General features: G+C 42.8%; 1 protein-coding gene across 3 annotated transcripts; it reads left to right on the top strand.

Annotated features, from left to right (window-relative positions):
* Positions 1-808: 808 nt before the first annotated feature.
* On the top strand, positions 809-16,057 carry MRPS10 (mitochondrial ribosomal protein S10). 3 transcript variants are annotated; one of them, XM_074397799.1, is made up of 7 exons: positions 809-885; positions 5,788-5,852; positions 5,951-6,020; positions 8,641-8,777; positions 10,926-11,034; positions 13,180-13,269; positions 14,070-16,057. In XM_074397799.1, exons 1-7 carry the CDS (start codon positions 838-840, stop codon positions 14,151-14,153), a joined length of 603 nt encoding a protein of 200 aa, XP_074253900.1. In that variant the 5' UTR covers positions 809-837; the 3' UTR covers positions 14,154-16,057. The 3 variants fall into 3 exon arrangements, with proteins under 3 accessions (XP_074253900.1, XP_003923050.1, XP_074253901.1); XM_003923001.3 differs by having other exon boundaries at positions 5,948-6,020; XM_074397800.1 differs by having other exon boundaries at positions 810-881; positions 5,948-6,020.
* The last annotated feature ends 3,365 nt before the right edge of the window (positions 16,058-19,422 follow it).

Here is a 19,422-nt window from a genome sequence, read left to right as displayed (position 1 = left end):
ACTAGAGTAACATAAGGAAATGAATAATTTAGAAAGATTAGTAGGATAGTGGTATACAAAAGGATGGAGCACAAGAATTCAAATTGGTGTGGGGAAGGAAGGCAGGATTAAGAACCATAATTAGAAAGCCATTGCAATAAGGTAACTGCGTGGCAACTAGACCCAATAATAGTGGCTGACTTTTCTCTCTCTTATTAAATATATATTTTGTCAAAATTTTGAAAAATGCAGAAACAGGAAAATAAATAACCCATTATTCCACTACTGAAGTAAAGGGTGTCAATATATTATTTTCAGGCTGGGCTTGGTGGCTCACACCTGTAATCTTAATCCGTTGGGAAGCCAAGGCTTGAGGATCACTTGAAGACAAGAGTTCGAGACCAGCCCACAAAATAACAACGGCAATACAACGAGACCCCGTCTCTACAAGAAAATTAAAAAAAAAAAAAAAAGTAGTCAGCTGTGGTGGCACGCGCTTGTAGTCCAGCTACGCAGGAGGCTGTGTTGGGAGGATCACTTGAGCCAGGAGTTTTTCCTAAAAGGAAAAAAAATAAGTAAATAAATAAATCGATATATGCGTGTGTGTGTACGCACACACAGACAATCTAAAGGATATTAAATGGGGCTTGGTAACTATACACACACAGGCCGAATCAATGCTATCAACACCGGCTTCGGTCAGCCAACATTGCAGCCCCAAAACGCACGGGATCGTGTCTCTATGGTTGCTCCAGCGCCGGAACAAGAGGATGTGTGTTCTCTCCTTTTGCGGAACTCTATGGTCCGAGAACGCCACTGTAACCCCGGAAGCAATCCTGAGAGGTCGGGAGCGGCAAGATGGCGGCGCGGACAACGCTCGGGACCTTGTGCCAGCGCCTCTGGCAGGTACCGGGTGGGTTAGGGAGACTAGGAAGGCTGATCGCGATAGTTTCCCTACCACCGGCCGCTCTGCCCATCAGGATTTTTCCTGATATTTATCCACCTCGCGCCGTTTACAGGAAAGTGACGAGAAATGGGCTGGTTTAATCAGAATTCTCTCATGGAATTAAACATAAATTAACGAATTCGGGTTAAGATAGGCACAAGAATAACCGTAGAATGTCAGAGCTGGAAAAGATGTTGTACTTCCTGTGTTCCCAAACCCCTCCTTTCACGTTTGCAGAATAAGCTGAGGCTCAGAGAAGGCAAGACATTTGCCTCGCGAAAATTAGCTGGTGCAAGGTCTCAGACTCCATGGAACTAAATTGAGATGCATTCCTGGCACCCAGATTTAGATGAAGGTCTCAAACCAGAAGAGTGGGTTAGATATCCTCTGCCCAGTTATTTGGAGGAGAAGCAAAAACTTTTCAACAGCGGTTCTCATGCTTTTTGGTCTTGAGATCACTTCACACTTTCCGAGTTAAGGAATCCAAAGAGCTTTTGTTGGTTTTAGCTATCTATATTTAGCTTTTTAGAAAATAAAACTTAAGAATATGTGTTGATTTAAAAGTGACAATAACTCATTACATGTTATAACTAACACTTTATGAAAAATAACTTTTTCTGAACAAACTGAGTGCAGAGCAGCAATGTTTTACATTTTTTCAGCTCTCTTTCATTTCCGGCTTAATAAAAGACAGCTAGACTCAGATCTGCTTCTGCATTTAATCTTTTGATGTATCACACCTCAGGCTGTTAGAAAACTTCACTGTACACTGGTAAGAGAATGAGTGGGAACGTTTTAAATAAAGTCTTAGTATTATGAAAAGTTTTGATTTCCTGGATCCTCCGAAAGTGTCGCAGAGACCCCACAGACGTCCTCGGACCACACTTTTGAGAACCACTGTTTTTTGCTTTTGTTCACTATTACTGGATTGTGCTAGCAGTTTATACAAATGCTAGAAATGGAGGTTTCATTTAGCCATGGACAAACGTGACCTTTTATTCCATCATGTGTGTAACGTGGTGTGACATGGTTCCCTTTGGGCTGAAGACAGTGAGAGCAGGACAGCAAGCAGTTGCTTGCTCTCCAACTAGGCAAGATCCTGTCAACTAAACCAAGGGTATAGGAGTCTTGACTACTTGCAGGATGTTTTTTTAATTACCTGATTGATCCACATGGCCTCTTCTTGCAGCTGCTACTAAATTTTCTTTCTTTCTTTTTTTTTTTTTTTTTTTGAGACGGAGTTTCGCTCTTGTTACCCAGGCTGGAGTGCAATGGCGCGATCTCGGCTCACCGCAGCCTCCGCCTCCTGGGTTCAGGCAGTTCTCCTGCCTCAGCCTCCTGAGTAGCTGGGATTACAGGCACGTGCCACCATGCCCAGATAATTTTTTGTATTTTTAGTAGAGACGGGGTTTCACCATGTTGACCAGGATGGTCTCGATCTCTCGACCTCGTGATCCACCCACCCGCCTCGGCCTCCCAAAGTGCTGCGATTACAAGCTTGAGCCACTGCGCCCGGCAGCTGCTACTAAATTTTCATTCAGAATATTAAGCTATGTTCCTTTTTGTAATCTTAACTCAAAATTCTAGGAGTTTAACCCCTCTTTTATTATTATTATTATTATTATTATTATTATTATTATTGAGACAGAGTTTTGTTCTTGTCGCCCAGGCTGGAGTGCAATGGCACAATCTTGGCTCACAGCAACCTCCACCTCCAGGGTTCAAGCGAGTCTGCTGCCTCAGCCTCCTGAGTAGCTGAGATTACAGGCATGTGCCACCACACCCAGCTAATTTTTGTATTTTTAGTAGAGACAGGGTTTCACCATGCTGGTCAGTCCGGTCTTGAACGTCTGACCTCAAGTTATCTGCCTGCCTCAACTTCCCAAAGTGCTGGGATTACAGGCATGAGCCACCATGCTCTGCCTGAGAACCACTGTTCTTAAGAAAAATCAGATGGTGTTAGAGGTTGAAATTTCTGAACTGTTTTATTAAGACAGATTTGCCCAGACAGCCCTCCCTTCCAAACCACCCCCCCACACACACACACACACAATTTTAAAACTTCTTATTAGCTGGGCATGGTGGCGCGTGCCTGTAATCCCAGCTACTCAGGAGGCTGAGGCAGGAGAATTGCTTGAACCCAGGAGGCGGAGGTCGCAGTGAGCCGAGATCGCGCCATTGCACTCCAGCCTGGGTAACAAGAGTGAAACTCCGTCTCAAAAAAAAAAAAAAACTTCTTAAGATTGATTCGTGGATGTAATAGCACTTTAGACTCCAGCTTTTAAAAGCAGAGGTCTTTAAGGCCGGGCATGGTGGCTTATGCCTATAATCCCAGCACTTTGGGAGGCCGAGGCAGGGGTATCACTTGAGGTCAGGAGCTCCAGAGCAGCCTGGCCGACATGGTGAAACCCTGTTTCTACTAAAAATACAAAAATTAGCTGAGTATGGTGGCGGGTCCCTGTCATCTCAGTTATTCAAGAGGCTAAGGCAGAAGAATCACTTGAGCCCAGGAGGCAGAGGTTGCAGTGAGCTGAAAATTCAGCCACTGCACTCCATCCTGGGCAGCAGAGGAACACTCCGTCTCAAAAAAAAAAAAAAAAAGCAGAGGTTTATGGTGGGAGAACATGACTGAGAAGTGTAATAGTCTTGCTCCTATTGCACAACTAGATTGTGGGGTCACTGGCCTAATTGTTGGGAGGGAATTTTCCATGGGATTATGTCTGAAGAATGGCACATACCTCTTAACACCTTGTATTTGTACCTGATTTCCTTGTTCCTTTTCTTTTCCCCTTTGGTGCAAGAAAGATTATAGCGTTGTGATCTGTCTCTGTCTTGGGTAAAAAGATGAAGGACAGCCGGGCGCGGTGGCTCAAGCCTGTAATCCCAGCACTTTGGGAGGCCGAGGAGGGTGGATCACGAGGTCGAGAGATCGAGACCATCCTGGTCAACATGGTGAAACCCCGTCTCTACTAAAAATACAGAAAATTAGCTGGGCATGGTGGCACGTGCCTGTAATCCCAGCTACTCAGGAGGCTGAGGCAGGAGAATTGCCTGAACCCAGGAGGCGGAGGTTGCGGTGAGCCGAGATCGCGCCATTGCACTCCAGCCTGGGTAACAAGAGCGAAACTCCGTCTCAAAAAAAAAAAAAGATGAAGGACAATAAGCCAAGAATAGGCTTTTAAAACGTGGCTGGGTGGTGGCTCACTCCTGTAATCCCAGCACTTTGGGAGGCTGACACTGGGAACATGGCGAAACCATATTCCTGGGAAATATGGCACAACCCCATCTCTACAAAAGTCCAAAAACTTAGCTGGGCCTGGTGGCCCGTGCCTGTAGTCCCAGCTACCCAGGAGCCTGAGTTGGGAGGATCACCTGAGCCTGGGAGGTCCAGGCCATGATCATGCAACTGCACTCCAGCCTGGATAACAGAGTGAGACCTTGTCTCAAGAAAAATCCAAAAAACAAACAAAATGATACTTAGGTGATCATCAGTTGTTTTAATGAAACTTCACTTATGCTAAGCTTATTTTCATTTTCTCTTTTTTTTTTCTTTTTTTTTTTTTTTTATTTGAGACGGAGTTTCGCTCTTGTTACCCAGGCCTGAGTGCAATGGTGCGATCTCGGCTCACTGCAACCTCCGCCTCCTGGGTTCAGGCAATTCTCCTGCCTCAGCCTCCTGAGTAGCTGGGATTACAGGCATGCGCCACCATGCCCAGCTAATTTTTTGTATTTTTAGTAGAGATGGGGTTTCACCATGTTGATCAGGATGGTCTCGATCTCTCGACCTCGTGATCCACCCGCCTCGGCCTCCCAAAGTGCTGGGATTACAGGCTTGAGCCACCGCGCCCGGCCTTTTTTTCCTTTTTTTGAGATGGAGTCTCGCTCTACTGCCTAGCCTGGAGTGCAGTGGCATAATCTCGGCTCACTGCAGCCTCCGCCTCCCGGGTTCAGGCAGTTCTCCTGCCTTGGCCTCCCAAGTAGCGAGGATTACAGGCGTGCTGCCACCACGCCCGGCTAATTTTTGTATTTTTAGTAGAGACAGGGTTTCATCATGTTAGCCAGGCTGCTCTGGAACTCCTGACCTCAAGTGATCCACCCTCCTTGGCTTTTCAAAGTGCTGTGATTACAGGTGTGAGCCACTGTGCCCGGCCTTATTTTCATCTTCATTGTGTTTTTAAGGATCCTATTGTGTTTCCACTTTCTCAAGTTACACTGAAAAATCTCAGAATAGTTTGAAAGAAAAAACGGCTGTTAGTAGCACAATTTAAGTTTCCTAAAACTGGAAAGTCTTGTTCCACCAGGGGGAGCTAATGGTAAAGGATTTGGAAATGCTGGTTTGTTGTAGCATGTGGCACAGTAGTTAATGATGAGCATAAATTGCAGCACATATTTCAATTTATTTATAAGCTAGTTGTCCCAGCCGAGCTAAGAAGTGTGTATGCTTTAAAAGATGTATGAAAGCATCAAAAGAGGGGTACTTTAGAATTTTTATTCCAACTCCTAACAAATTAAATTATAAAGACACTTAATAGATTTTATTGCTTAAAAATATTCACATTTTTTTCTTGATGTTCACATAACTTACCGCTTTTTTTAAATGTGAGAATTATTTTTTTGAGAAAGATTTTATTCCTAAGCTTTGAAAGATAGAGATTCTCTAGTATTTTGAGACCGCTTTTTTATCGTCAGCTCTACCATTGTCCTCCCTTTTTTTTTTTTTAATGAAATCTAATTTGGCCATTTTAGTTACCCCAGTATCTTCATCTGAAATAATGAGGCAACCTTTAGTTTTTAATGGAAGCTATGAATGATTTGGTAGTTGACTTTAATTCTGACACATGTCCTACTTTTTTTTTCTTTAGGGATTGGGGAATTTTTCTGTAAACAGTTCTAAGGGCAGTACAGCGACAAATGGTGGCTTTCTTCTGTAAGTATGCAATTGGATGTGCTCAATTGAACAAAGTAGGTTCTTGTGGTATTTTACTTAGGTTTCTCTTTTTTTTTTTTTTTTCCCACACATAGCAGTACCAGTATGAAGTGGGTACAGTTTTCAAATCTACATGTTGATGTTCCAAAGGATTTGACCAAACCTGTGGTACGTACTCCCTATTTCTTGGTACAAGGAGCTACATTAGCAATAGGTTTTCCTTATTATTTCCCTGGGGTTTTTCCCCCACCAAACACTCTATGAATAAAAGAATTTTATCCTAGAATGCTGGCAAATGCATAATGCATAATTCTCTAACTCCCTGGATCATATTATCTTCAGGGTATCAAAGTAAGTTCTAAAGGAATAAATCACCCCCAAATAACTGTGCTAATTAGCAGTCTATTGCTTTTAGCTTGGCGTAATTGAAGAGTTGTCAGAATTTGTGATGTAGAATGCTTGATGTTATGTTACGGAATAATATTTTTCTCGTGGCCTTCAAGTCTTTGTTTTTATTTTGCATATTGAGCCTGGGCCTGGATAGTGCTTTGTTGTTCACAGGGAGAAAACGCATTAGCACAAATAGTAAACATCTAGAAGCAGATTGGTAACCGTGTAGAAGTGATGGTTCCATCAATCCGGTTTTTTGTGTTACTTGTAATTTTTTTAAATCCTTCCATTTCTACGCCTCAAAAATAACCCCCTTTAACAGTTTGGGATTACAGTTCTAGACATTTGTGTGTAGGTACTCACTTTGTGCACATGTCTAGTTTACTGCTCTTTCTTTTCTGTCTTTTCTCTTAATAGATACTGGAGATACAGATACAGATGGTTTTGTGTGTGTGTGTGTGTGTGTGTGTGTGTGTGTGTGTGTGTGTGTGACTGAGTCTTGCTCTATTACCCAGACTGGAGTGCGGTGGCATGATCTTGGCTCACTGCAACCTCCACCTCCTGGGTTTAAGCAACTCTCATGCCTCAGCCTTCCAACTAGCTGGGATTACAGGCAGATGCCACTATGCCAGGCTAATTTTTGTATTTTTAGTAAAAATGGAGTTTTGCCATATTCGCCAGGCTAGTCTCAAACTCCTGGCCTCAGGTGATCTGCCTGTCTCAACCTCCCAAAGGGCTGGGATTATAGACGTGAGCTACCACTCCTGGCCAGTACTGGATAGATTTCTATGATAGTACATTTAAGCTTCAGTCTCCAACTCAGATGCCTGCAGGAGCCAGGCCTATAAGAAAAGGTTAAAAAAAAAAAGAAAGAAAGAAAAGGTAAAAAAAAAAAAAGTAAAAAAAAAGAAAAGGTGGCAGAATTGGCATGGTGTGCCACTGTCTTTATAAGCAAGACAGCAGCTACTTATTTAGCCACTTATTGCCCTGTGGGAAATCCGACCTAGTGATGCCAGCTTGTCTAAATTTTTCAAGCTAAACTGAAATCCAGATTTTGTGTAATCTCCCGATTTTTAATATTTCTAGCAAAGTCAGAGTATTTTTTAACACCCTGTAGTGAGCAGTCAGAACACATCTTGGGGCTACATTCCCCCTTCTCATCCGTAAACTTATGACACAGGCTATGAGTATATTCTGTTCTTCCAACAAACCTATTTGGAGTAATTGAGGGTAGATATCTAGCTTTCTGGCTAGTAAGTAAATCTCCTTTCAGGAGTGAAGTAATTTAACTCTGAATCATTGGTTTGGTAGTATAATTCACTGGTTTAATGGATGAATGAAATGAAGGTAATTCACCTCTTGGAAGAAAGTCAGAAATGTCAAACCCATTATTTCTAAGGTCTTTAGGTATTAGGGTGGAAGAGGTAGAAGTTACAGGTACAGTCAGTGTCATATCATTTTAATTAGAAATGAGTAATTTGTTTGTTGGGGCAGGTAAAACATACATGAATAAAACCTAATAAAAAAATAGTATGAATAGAACTAGCTTGCCTTTGTATACTAAGGTTTTATAATTAATAAGCACTTTAATCTATATTTTCTTATTTTTTTCTTAGCGAGATACTGTGAGCTATAGCATAGATTTACCTTCTTTCACATGTGAGGAAACTAAAGTGCAATTAGATGATGTGAGTTGCCCATTGTCCTTCAGCTGTCATTAGCAGAGTTTAGTTCTCAGTCCAAGTCTTCTGACCAGGCTCTTTTTGTTAGCAGACCCTGAAGTCCTTTCTCATGGTGAATTTGAGGCTAAATAATAATAATTATTATTTTTTTTTTGAGATGGAGTTTTGCTCTCATTACCCAGGCTGGAGTGCAATGGCGCGATCTCTGCTCACCACAACCTCCGCCTCCTGGGTTCAGGCAATTCTCCTGCCTCAGCCTCCTGAGTAGCTGGGATTACAGGCATGCGCCACCACGCCCAGCTATTTTTTGTATTTTTAGTAGAGATGGGGTTTCACCTTGTTGACCAGGATGGTCTCGATCTCTTGACCTCATGATCCACCCGTCTCGGCCTCCCAAAGTGCTGGGATTACAGGCTTGAGCCACCGCGCCCGGCCGAGGCTAAATAATTATTAAGTTGGAAAGTTCCTTTCATAATTTTATAGGTTGCCTTGAAAACTCTTTTGATTCACACTGTATTTAACAAATTTTTGAGACTCATTGTCCAGATCTGAACATGAAAGTTTCTAGACACTTAAGCTAACAGTGCTGAAATGTCACTCAGTGTTTTTCTCCTCATTTGTTGGTAAACTCTGAAGTTGTTCAATTGAGGGTAGTGTGTTAAATTTGCTAGTTATGTAAGAGGAACTAAAACTGAAACTTTTCTTTTGGATTTTAGATAACGATCTCTGACGAACCAGACACATTATATAAGCGCCTGTCGGTTTTAGTGAAAGGACATGATAAGGCTGTATTGGACAGCTATGAATATTTTGCTGTGCTTGCTGCTAAAGAACTTGGTATCTCTATTAAAGTGTGAGTATGGCCTTTCCTGATCTGACTTGTTAGCTGCTGTAATATGATCAACGAAGAAAATAGTGCTCATCCCAGGAAGGTCAGAATTTTTTTTTCTTTTTTTTTTCGTCTTTTCACCAGAGATCTCTGGACTTTTTTTTTTTTTTTTTTTTTTTTTGAGACAGAGTCTTGCTCTGTTGCCCAGGCTGGAGTGCAGTGGTGTGATCTCAGCTCACTGTAACCTCTGCCTCCTGGGTTCAAGCAGTTCTCCTGCCTCAGCCTCCCGAATACCTGGGACTACAGGTGCACACTGCCACACCCAGCTAATTTTTTTTTGTATTTTAGTAGAGACGGGGTTTCACTGTGTTGCCCAGGCTGGTCTCAAACTCCTGAGCTCAGGCAGTCCGCCTGCCTTGGCCTCCCAAAGAGCTGGGGTTATCCGCATGAGCCACTGTGCCTGGCCCCGTCTGAACTCTTAAAGTGGGATAGAAACTCATGGTGGGTAGGCTGGGCGCGGTGGCTCAAGCCTGTAATCCCAGCACTTTGGGAAGCCGAGGCGGGTGGATCACAAGGTCAAGAGATCGAGACCATCCTGGTCAACATGGTGAAACCCCGTCTCTACTAAAAATACAAAAAAATTAGCTGGGCATGGTGGCACGTGCCTGTAATTCCAGCTACTCAGGAGGCTGAGGCAGGAGAATTGCCTGAGCCCAGGAGGCGGAGGTTGCGGTGAGCCGAGATCGCGCCATTGCACTCCAGCCTGGGTAACAAGAGCGAAACTCCGTCTCAAAAAAAAAAAAAAAAAAAAATTAGCTGGGCATGGTGGCGGGTGTCTGTAATCCCAGCTACTCAGGAGGCTGAGGCAGAAGAATTACCTGAACCCAAGAGGCGGAGGTTGCGGTGAGCCGAGATCGTGCCATTGCGCTCCAGCCTGGGTAACGAGAGCGAAACTCCGTCTCAAAAAAAAAAAAGAAACTCATGGTGGGTAGAGTTAAGTTTGTCATATGTTACCCTAATCAGAATCATGTCTTCCCGCCCACTGGAGGTTTTTTTTTTGTTTTGTTTTGTTTTTTTGAGACAGAATCTTGCTCTGTTGCCAGGCACCAGGCTGGAGTGCAGTGGTGTGATCTTGGCTCACTGCAACCTCCAACTTCTGGGTTCAAGCAATTCTCCTGCCTCAGCCTCCTGAGTAGCTGGGACTACAGGTGCTCACCACCACACCCAGCTAAATTTTGTATTTTAGTAGAGACGGAGTTTCACTATGTTGGCAAGGATCGTCTTGATCTCTTGACGTTGTGATCTGCCCACCTCGGCCTCCCAAAGTGCTGGGATTACAGGCGTGAGCCACCACACCCAGCCCCCCACTGGCGTTTTTAAATACTAGAATGAGTAAACAAGGACAATGAAAGTAATTCTTTTTCAAGAAATTGCATTGACGTAAAGAGACTCAAGAAGGCCATGTTTCTGGGATCTCCATGGAGCAGGGAGGTAGAGTAGGTGAATGAACCATCATTTTAGACCCTTTGGATGTGATAATTTTTGGCTAATATATCCATTGTTTCAAATCTTTCCTAAGAAACACCATTCACCCAGTAATTTCTGGCATGAACAAGGTAAGTTTCATATAGCCTTGGAGTCACTGCAGGGTCAAGCAGAACTGTCTCCTTTGTCTTGTCATCTGCTCCTTCTGCTGTTGAAAAAGGCCCATCTGGGGCTTTGGCAGTCTGGCCTTCTAACAAAAAAGGAAGGCCACAGTTTCCCAAAACAGACTAGAGTTTTGTGATTTCGATGTTATCTGTAGATTTACCTGAAACAACAGACATATAGCAGGTGTTACAACTATGTCCACCACACTGGTGCTACTCTTCACAATTCATGTACTTGATCAGTAAAAGACCTGTAAAAGCAGGTATGTGCGTATGCATGCACCCATGACATGCCAGGGCTCAGTTTTGAGCCTGTGGGAAAAGGTTTCTGTTGCTGTCTGCAGTGTTTATTTCGGCCTGAGTTTTATGATAGCAGTTGTTGTTCCAGATGACAGTTTTGGCAAATGGAAGTCTGTAAATGGTAGTTAATGCCTATAATTGAGTGTGAGTCTGACCTACAAAATTATGGAATCATGCTTTGTTATCATAGTGACTCAGGTTTTGTTTTGTCCATTAATTTCAGACACGAACCTCCAAGGAAAATAGAGCGACTTACTCTTCTCAAATCAGTGCATATTTATAAGAAGCACAGAGTTCAGTATGAAATGAGAACACTTTACAGATGTTTAGAGGTGAGTTTCTTTAAGAAATTCTGGCATTTTTGAAATACCAAAAATTCACACTAGCATATAACTTTGCTTTAACATTGACTAGATTTGACTTATTTTTCCCATGTCTGTTGGTTGTACAGAAGGCAAATATCTTTTAGTGTTTATGGAAGTGTCATGGTAGGAAAAGTAAGTTCAAATAAAGCCATCCTGTAGAGTAGTGCATACCTTAACTCAGGAATGCAGATTATGCAAAGATAGCATTGGAATAATTTTGCTTATATTTCAAAAATTCTAGTTAAGTTTTTGCACAGTTCTAATAACTCTTTTCACATACTAGCTGGATTTTCCATGTCAGTGATGCACAACATTAGGTTTTTCATTCATCTGTTAGTCATTTGTGCTTCCATTAGTGCCAGAACAGTCTTATGCTTAAGGAGAGCATGGGTTCTGGAATCAGACTGCTGATGCCGGAATCCAAGTCCTGGCACTTCACTATCTGTGTGACATGTACCTCAATTTCTTCATCTATAAAATGATCTTAATAATGGTACCCATCTCATAAGGTTAGTGTGAGGATTAGAATGTAAAGTTTATGCAAGCAGTCAGAATACTTTCATCACGTAGTAAGTAATGGGTAAATACTATTAAAACAAGCACTTACACATCTTTTTCTTTTTTTGAGATGGAGTCTCCCCCTGTCACCAAGGCTGGAGTGCAGTGGCACGATCTCAGCTCACTGCAACCTCCGCTCCCTGGGTTCAAGCATTTCTCTGCTTAAGCCTCCCAAGTAACTGGGACTACGGGCACCTACCACCACTCCCAGTTAATAGTTGCGTTTTTAGTAGCCTCACCATCTTGGCCAGGCTGGTCTTAAACTCCTGACCTCATGATCCACCCACCTCGGCCTCCCAAAGTGCTGGGATTACAAGTTTGAGCCAGGCCAGTCCCTACTCTTAAAAAGAAAAACTCAAATTTTATCCACCTGTGTCTGAAGGAAACATGTCTCATCATGGTACACACAGAAAATCTTATACTAACTGTATCTTATCATCTATTGCAGGCGTCCCCAAACTTTTTACACAGGGGGCCAGTTCACTGTGTAAACTGATTTTACACTGTGGGCGCCTGTAGTCTCAGATATTCAGGAGGCTGAGGCAGGAGAATCTCAGACCGTTGGAGGGCCGCCACATACTGTGCTCCTCTCACTGACCACCAATGAAAGAGGTGCCCCTTCCTGAAGTTCAGCGGTGGGGGGGGGCGGATAAATGGCCTCAGGGGGCCGCATGCAGCCCGCAGGTCGTAGTTTGGGGACGCCTGATCTAGTCCTTTTGTCTTCAGTTTTGTGAGCCTTTTTTAAGTATACTGCTTTCATACTATGCTTGCCAACTGTATTCCATGGAGGCCTAGTTTTAAGGCAGCTGCATTTTGGAGGAAGAGGGTTTCTGGCTCATCATCCCCCCGATGCGATCAACCAAAGGATCCATACTTTTTTTTTTAATTGGGATTTTATAAGATTCTTTAGGGGATGCCAGGCTCACACCTGTAATCCCAGCACTTTGAGAGGGCAAGGCAGGCAGATCACTTGAGGTCAGAAGTTTGAGGCCAGCCTGGCCAACATGGTGAAACCCTGTCTCTACTAAAAATACCAAAAAAAAATTACCTGGTTGTGGTGGCACATGCCTGTAGTCCCAGCTACTTGGGAGACCAAGGTAGGAGAATGGCTAGAACCTGTAAGGCAGCGGATGCAGTGAGCTGAGATCGTGCACACTCCAGCCTGGGTGAGAGTGAGACTCCATCTCAAAAAAAAAAAAAAAAAAAAAAAGGGCTGGGGATGGTGGCTCACACCTGTAATCCCAGCACTTGGGGAGGCTGAGGCAGGTGGATCACGAGGTCAAGAGTTCAGGATCATCCTGGCCAACATTGTGAAACCGCGTCTCTACTAAAAATACAAAAATTAGCCAAGTGTGGTGGTGGACGCCTGTCGTCCCAGCTATTCAGGAGGCTGAAGCAGGAGAATCTCTTGAACCCAGGAGGCGGAGTTTGCAGTGAGCTGAGATTGAGCCACTGCACTCCAGCCTGGGGGACGGAGAGAGACTCTGTCAAAAAAAAAAAAAAAAAGTATGCTTTAACAAACAACATATCATGAACCATTTTCATGTTTGATAGTTAGAACATCTAACTGGAAGCACAGCAGATGTCTACTTAGAATATATTCAGCGAAACTTACCTGAAGGAGTTGCCATGGAAGTAACAAAGGTATGGCTTGAATTTCTACCTCTTTTCAGGGGAAGGGGAGAAATGGTATCTGTATTGTTGTTTTGATACATTGCAACCTGGTCCTGGCCCACTGAGTAGAGTTTGCCCTAACCTGTGGCAAAGTAGGAGACAAAGTTGCCACAGTGTTTGGGGGCTCCCACCCCTTCCAACAGAATCCTGCCATTTCAGCCCAAGTCCTCTGTGGACCAGCTCTGAAGTTCTCCCTCCTCGGTAATAGTTCTCTAGACTTGGGGATCCCATTAAGTGGCAATCCACGGAGATCACTGAGTATCAGTGACAGTGTTTTATAGACCGTCAAGTTTCCTTCTCTCCATTTCAAAACCCTACAGAAAGCCTAGGGGGATAAAGAAAATGAAATAAAGAGGATTTGACAAATTAATAAATCCAATTTGTAAGGCCGGGCGCGGTGGCTCACGCCTGTAATCCCTGCACTTTGGGAGGCCGAGGCAGGTGGATCACGAGGTCAAGAGATCGAGACCATCCTGGTCAACATGGTGAAACCCCGTCTCTACTAAAAATATAAAAATTAGCTGGGCATGGTGGCGCGTGCCTGTAATCCCAGCTACTAGGGAGGCTGAGGCAGGAGAATTGCCTGAACCCAGAAGGCGGAGGTTGCGGTGAGCCGAGATCGCGCCGTTGCACTCCAGCCTGGGTAACAAGAGCGAAACTCCGTCTCAAAAAAAAATAAAAAATAAAAATAAATAAATAAATCCAATTTGTAGCCAAAGAGTTCTTTTAAATCCACATTATATTATAGTTTTGTTTCTTTCTTTTTTTAGACACAAATAGTACAGTTACCGGAACACATCAAGGAGCCAATCTGGGAAACAGTATCAGGAGAAAAAGAAGAAAACAAGTCCTAAAGCCTCAGGGAGGCCATTCGTGCCCGAATTTGAAATGAGGGTGGGCCAGATGAGTATGTTTAAATGGAGAGTGCTTCCCGCTGAGATGATTTGAGTCTGCCTAACTGCTCCGTTGAGTTTTCGTGCCCTGATCAGCTGAGAGCAGGGAATGGAACTTTAATGACAGACTGTACTCTAGCGGAAGAACCACTTTTATCTGTTCTTTTTATACATGTCATTGTTTCAGTTCTGATTTCAACAAATATGAGCAAACCACTTTGATTCAAAGTAGAAAGAGTGAAAATTCTGTTTTGTTACACTGCTCCTGTTCAATTATTAGTTTGTTCTATTTTTAATTTATATTAGTTGATTCATCTGAAAATAAGTGCTTGAGGTGTTCTTCACACCTTTTTTTTTTTTTTAAAGATTCCTAGAAGGAATCTTTGATTAATTCAAATTGAGCAGTTAAAGTTTTTGATGTTTACCTTTGTGCAGGCTGGCATATGCTAATATGGGGGTGGTAACCAACCAATTTTACCTCATTTAAGCATTACATTTTGGAGAGTGCGAATATACTTTACAGCAGGTCAAACACATTTATGACATGCACTGACCTCTTCTTGTAGCCCAAAACTTTATAGAATTGCCTATCAGGGTCACTGTAATGGAATTTATAATCTCAAGAAATTACCAGTTGTATCATTTATCCTGTGATTCATTCATTCATTCAGCTTTTATCGCATAAACTTTGCACCCAGCACTGTAATAAGCCCCCAAAATTGAACAGACATAGTGGCGTTTGAAAATTGTACAAAGCGGCCAGGGTGCGGTGGCTCATGCCTGTAATACCAGCACTTTGGGAGGCTGAGGCAGATGGATCACTGGGTCAGGGGTTTGAGTCCAGTCTGACCAATATGGTGAAATCCCGTCTCTACTAAAAATAGAAAAATTAACCGGACATGGTGGTGGGCGCTGTAGTCCCAGCTGCTCAGGAGGCTGAGGCAGGAGAATTGCTTGAACTTGGGAGGTAGAGATTGCGGTGAGCCAAGATCATGCCACTGCACGATTCTTGGGTGACAGAATGAGACTCTGTCTCAAAAAAAAAAAATAAAAAATAAAAAATTGTGCACAGCATAGATAAATATTTTTCTTTATTAAGCTTCTCACTGTTAAGGCCTCTTTGTTTTCGTAAATGTCACTCTTTCTGTTAGGAGATGTCTGCTTTTCCATGAAATGAGATAGTGGTTAAAGTCCTGAAAGAGGCAAGCCTACAGTGGGCTGAAACAGTTGGTATAGCAACCCTAGGGAAATACTTCATTTTCCTTTTATAGCAGAAGCAGGTCCATGTCTTTTGTGAATTCCTCCACATCTTTAGAGTAGTTATGACTTCTCAGTTTTCCCCTCCTTAAACTGCATTCATTGCCTGTTCTCTTTTCCTGACAGACTATCAAGTATCAGTGTGTTGAATACATACTGCTTGTGTATCAGACTTACGTTACTGTCGTTACCATAAAAAGAATTACAGCCTTGTGCCCCATGACCTTCAGCTCAGTTGTTGACTGTCATTCATGAATGCCTAAAGCAGGTATAAGCCTCAAGATTAAGAACTAGTCAATAGCCGGGCGCGGTGGCTCAAGCCTGTAATCCCAGCACTTTGGGAGGCCGAGGCGGGTGGATCACGAGGTCGAGAGATCGAGACCAACCTGGTCAACATGGTGAAACCCCGTCTCTACTAAAAGTACAAAAAATTAGCTGGGCATGGTGGCACGTGCCTGTAATCCCAGCTACTCAGGAGGCTGAGGCAGGAGAATTGCCTGAGCCCAGGAGGCAGAGGTTGCGGTGAGCCGAGATCGCGCCATTGCACTCCAGCCTGGGTAACAAGGGCGAAACTCCGTCTCAAAAAAAAAAAAAAAAAAAAAAAAGAACTAGTCAATAAAACAAGAGCAGCATAATGGTAACTGTGTGTAGCAAAGCGGCAATTTATGACACATTTTCAGCTGAAGTAATTCTTTCTTTAAAAATAAATATAGCCTGGTGTGGTGGCTCACACCTGTAATCCCAACAGTTTGGGAGGCCAAGGCAGGTGGATCACCTGAGGTTGGGAATTTGAGACCAGCCTGACCAACATGGAGAAACCCATTTCTACTAAAAAAAAAAAAAAATACAAAATTAGCCGGGTACGGTGGCGCATGCCTGTAATCCCAGCTACTCGGGAGGCTGAGGCAGGAGAATCTCTTGAACCTAGGAGGCAGAGGTTGCAGTGAGCCAAGATCATGCCATTACACTCCAACCTGGGCAATAGGAGGGAAACTCCATCTCAATAAAGACCCAGCTGGGCGTGGAGGCTCAAGCCTGTAATCCCAGCACTTTGAGAGGCTGAGGTGGGTGGAATACCTGAGGACAGGAGTTCGAGACCAGCCTTGCCAACATGGTGAAATCCCTTCTCTACTAAAAATACAAAAATTAGGTGGGCATGGTGGTGGGCGCCTGTAATCCTAGCTACTTGGGAGACTAAGGCAGGAGAATCGCTTGAACCCAAGTGGTGGATGTTGCAGTGAGCTGAGATCGCACCGCTGTGCTCCAGCCTAGGTGACAGAGAAAGACTCTCTCTCAAAATAAATAAATAAATTAAATAAATAAAAATAAATTTAAAAAACAATAAATAAATAAGATAAATATACACCCACACTGAAAGTTTTGGGGGCTCTTTTACAGGCACCATAAATCTCTTATAATAGGATGATGTATGTGTGCTCACCTTCAAAGACTTCTGTATGAGCTCCTTCAAAGCTGTGTGCATCCACTTCCAGCTATTTCAGACCAAACTATAAACCAAAGTACTTAGCTTAGGACTTCTAATTATATATTAAAATCTTGGCTTCAGATAAAGAAGCAAATGAACTACATGTGCACACATGCACACGAAAAACTAGCAGTGTTTCTTTGATAAAAAGTATTTTGGCGTATTTGAAGCCTACTTCTTAATATGAACAAGTTTGGCATGAAGTACAGTACTGAAAAAAATGATATAAACAAACTGGTTTCTTAGCCTATCAGGATATGGCTATCCTGATAGGCTAAGAAGGTTTTTGGTTTTCTTTTGTTGGTTTTAAATTATGCCTCTGAGTAAAATGCCTATCTAGAAAATTAGAATTAGTGCCCAGTTCTCACTCTCTGTCCATGGTAGATATGGGAGATGGTGAGAGAAGAGTGGATTTGATGGCATATGTTAGTGCAAAAGTAATTGTGGTTTTTGCCATTAAAAGTAATGGCAAAAAATAGAATGAACCAGAAGGCAGGTAGGAAGTGAAATTATTTATTTGTTTATTTGGTAGAGACAGAGTCTTGTTCTGTTGCCCAGGCTAGAGTGCAGTGGTATAATCAAAGCTCACTACACTTCAAACTTAGGGCTCAAAGGATCTTCCCATCACAGCCTCCCAAGTAGCTGGGACTAAATGTATACACCACCACACTCAGCTAATGTTTTTATTTTTGGGAGCCAGGGTCCTGCTCTGTCCCGCAGGCTAGAGTGCAGTGGCATGAACACAGCTCACCGCAGCCTTGACCTCCTGAACTCAAGTGATCCTCCTGCCTTAGCCTCCCCAATAGTTGGAACCACAGGCATGCACTACCATACATGGCTAATTTTTTAATCTTTTTGTAGAGATGGGGGTCTCACTTTGTTGCCAAGGCTGGTCTCGAATTCCTGAACTCAAGTGACTCTTCGGCCTTGGTCTCCCAAAATACTGAGATTATAGGCATGAGCCATCATACCCAGCCTATATTTTCTTTATATTAAATAAAATCATGTTCTGATCTAAGATTCTTAGTATACTAACCACACATCTTTGATAAGACAGACTAAACTAGTTCAGTGCCAAGTTTCAGTGTTTTAAGAGAATGATGTGTATTTCTGGCCATATGACCATTTAAACATGCCACAGTGAATACATAAAGCAATCATTTTAAATTATTAATCTAGTTTCTTAACATTTATAATTGTCTGCAAGCATCCCTTTCCTGCATTACATTATTAAGTTAGTTTTATTACAACATTAATGAATAACAGAGTGTAGCAAACGTGGACTTTGGAGTCAGACAGACATGAGTCAGGTAAGAGATTGACCCACTGACTGGGCAAGAGATTTAACCCTGTCAGTGCCTCAGTTTACTCACTCGTAAAAGGTATTAGCAATAAGTATGGAGGAAATAATGCATACTTGTATTTGACATATATTTAATACTCCAGCTTAATAAGGTTGGAGTATTGGGTAACTGATAAAGCACCTTACACAGTGTTGGGCAGGTAATAGACATTCAGTAAATGGCAGTACCGATCTGATGATACTTCAGATGCTTGTGTGCTATACTGTTCAAGAAGCAGCTGGAACCGGGCGTGGTGGCTCACACCTGTAATCCAAGCACTTTGGAGACCAAGGCAGGCGGATCACCTGAGGTCAGGAGTTCAAGACTAGCCTGATCAACTCTTAAAAGAAAAAAAAAAAAAAGAACCAGCTGGAAAAGACCTCAGATTACCTCCAGGGTAGAGATAACATTTACCTTAGAGTTGTTTTTGATACAGTCTGGCTCTATCACATAGGCTGGAGTGCAGTGGCACAATCTTGGCTCACTGCAACTTCAGCCTCCTGGGCTCAAGCGATCCTCCTGCCTCAGCCTCACACCACCATGCTTGGCTAATTTTTGTTTTTTGTTTTTGTTTTTGTTTTTTCATAGAGACAGGGTTTTGCCATGTTGCCCAGGCTGATCTCAAACTTGTGAACTCAAGCAATCTGCCAGCCTCAGCCTCCTAAAGTGTTGGGATTATAGGCATGAGCCACAGCACCCAGCCACAAACCAAAAATCCTTTGATTTTTATTAATACACTAAAGTACTTACCATTTTCCCCATTTTACAGGACAGAAAACCAAGGCTGAGAGAGTTGTCATTTGCCCACTCAGTCACCCTTTCAGCTTACAGGCGAAGCTGTTAGTGACAGAGACAGCCCTAGAACCTAATTTGTAAGCAGGCTATGAGGTCCTCAAATGTCCACATTTTAAATGCAGAATATTCAAAGCTAAATTCCAGGTCTGTTCACCTCTCCTGTTACCAAAATGTACTCATTTCCTCTAAGGCAGGGGTGTCTAATATTTTGTCTTCCCTGAGCCACATTGAAAGATTTGTCTTGGGCCACATATAAAATACACTAATGATAGCTAATAAACTGAAAAAAAAAAAAAATTCATGCCAGAAAATCTTAATAATGTTTTCAGGAAGTTTATGAAATTGCGTT

The sequence above is a fragment of the Saimiri boliviensis genome, chromosome 4, assembly GCF_048565385.1.
Source record: "Saimiri boliviensis isolate mSaiBol1 chromosome 4, mSaiBol1.pri, whole genome shotgun sequence".
Taxonomy (NCBI): domain Eukaryota; kingdom Metazoa; phylum Chordata; class Mammalia; order Primates; family Cebidae; genus Saimiri; species Saimiri boliviensis.
This window is presented reverse-complemented; position numbering and strand designations above follow the sequence as displayed.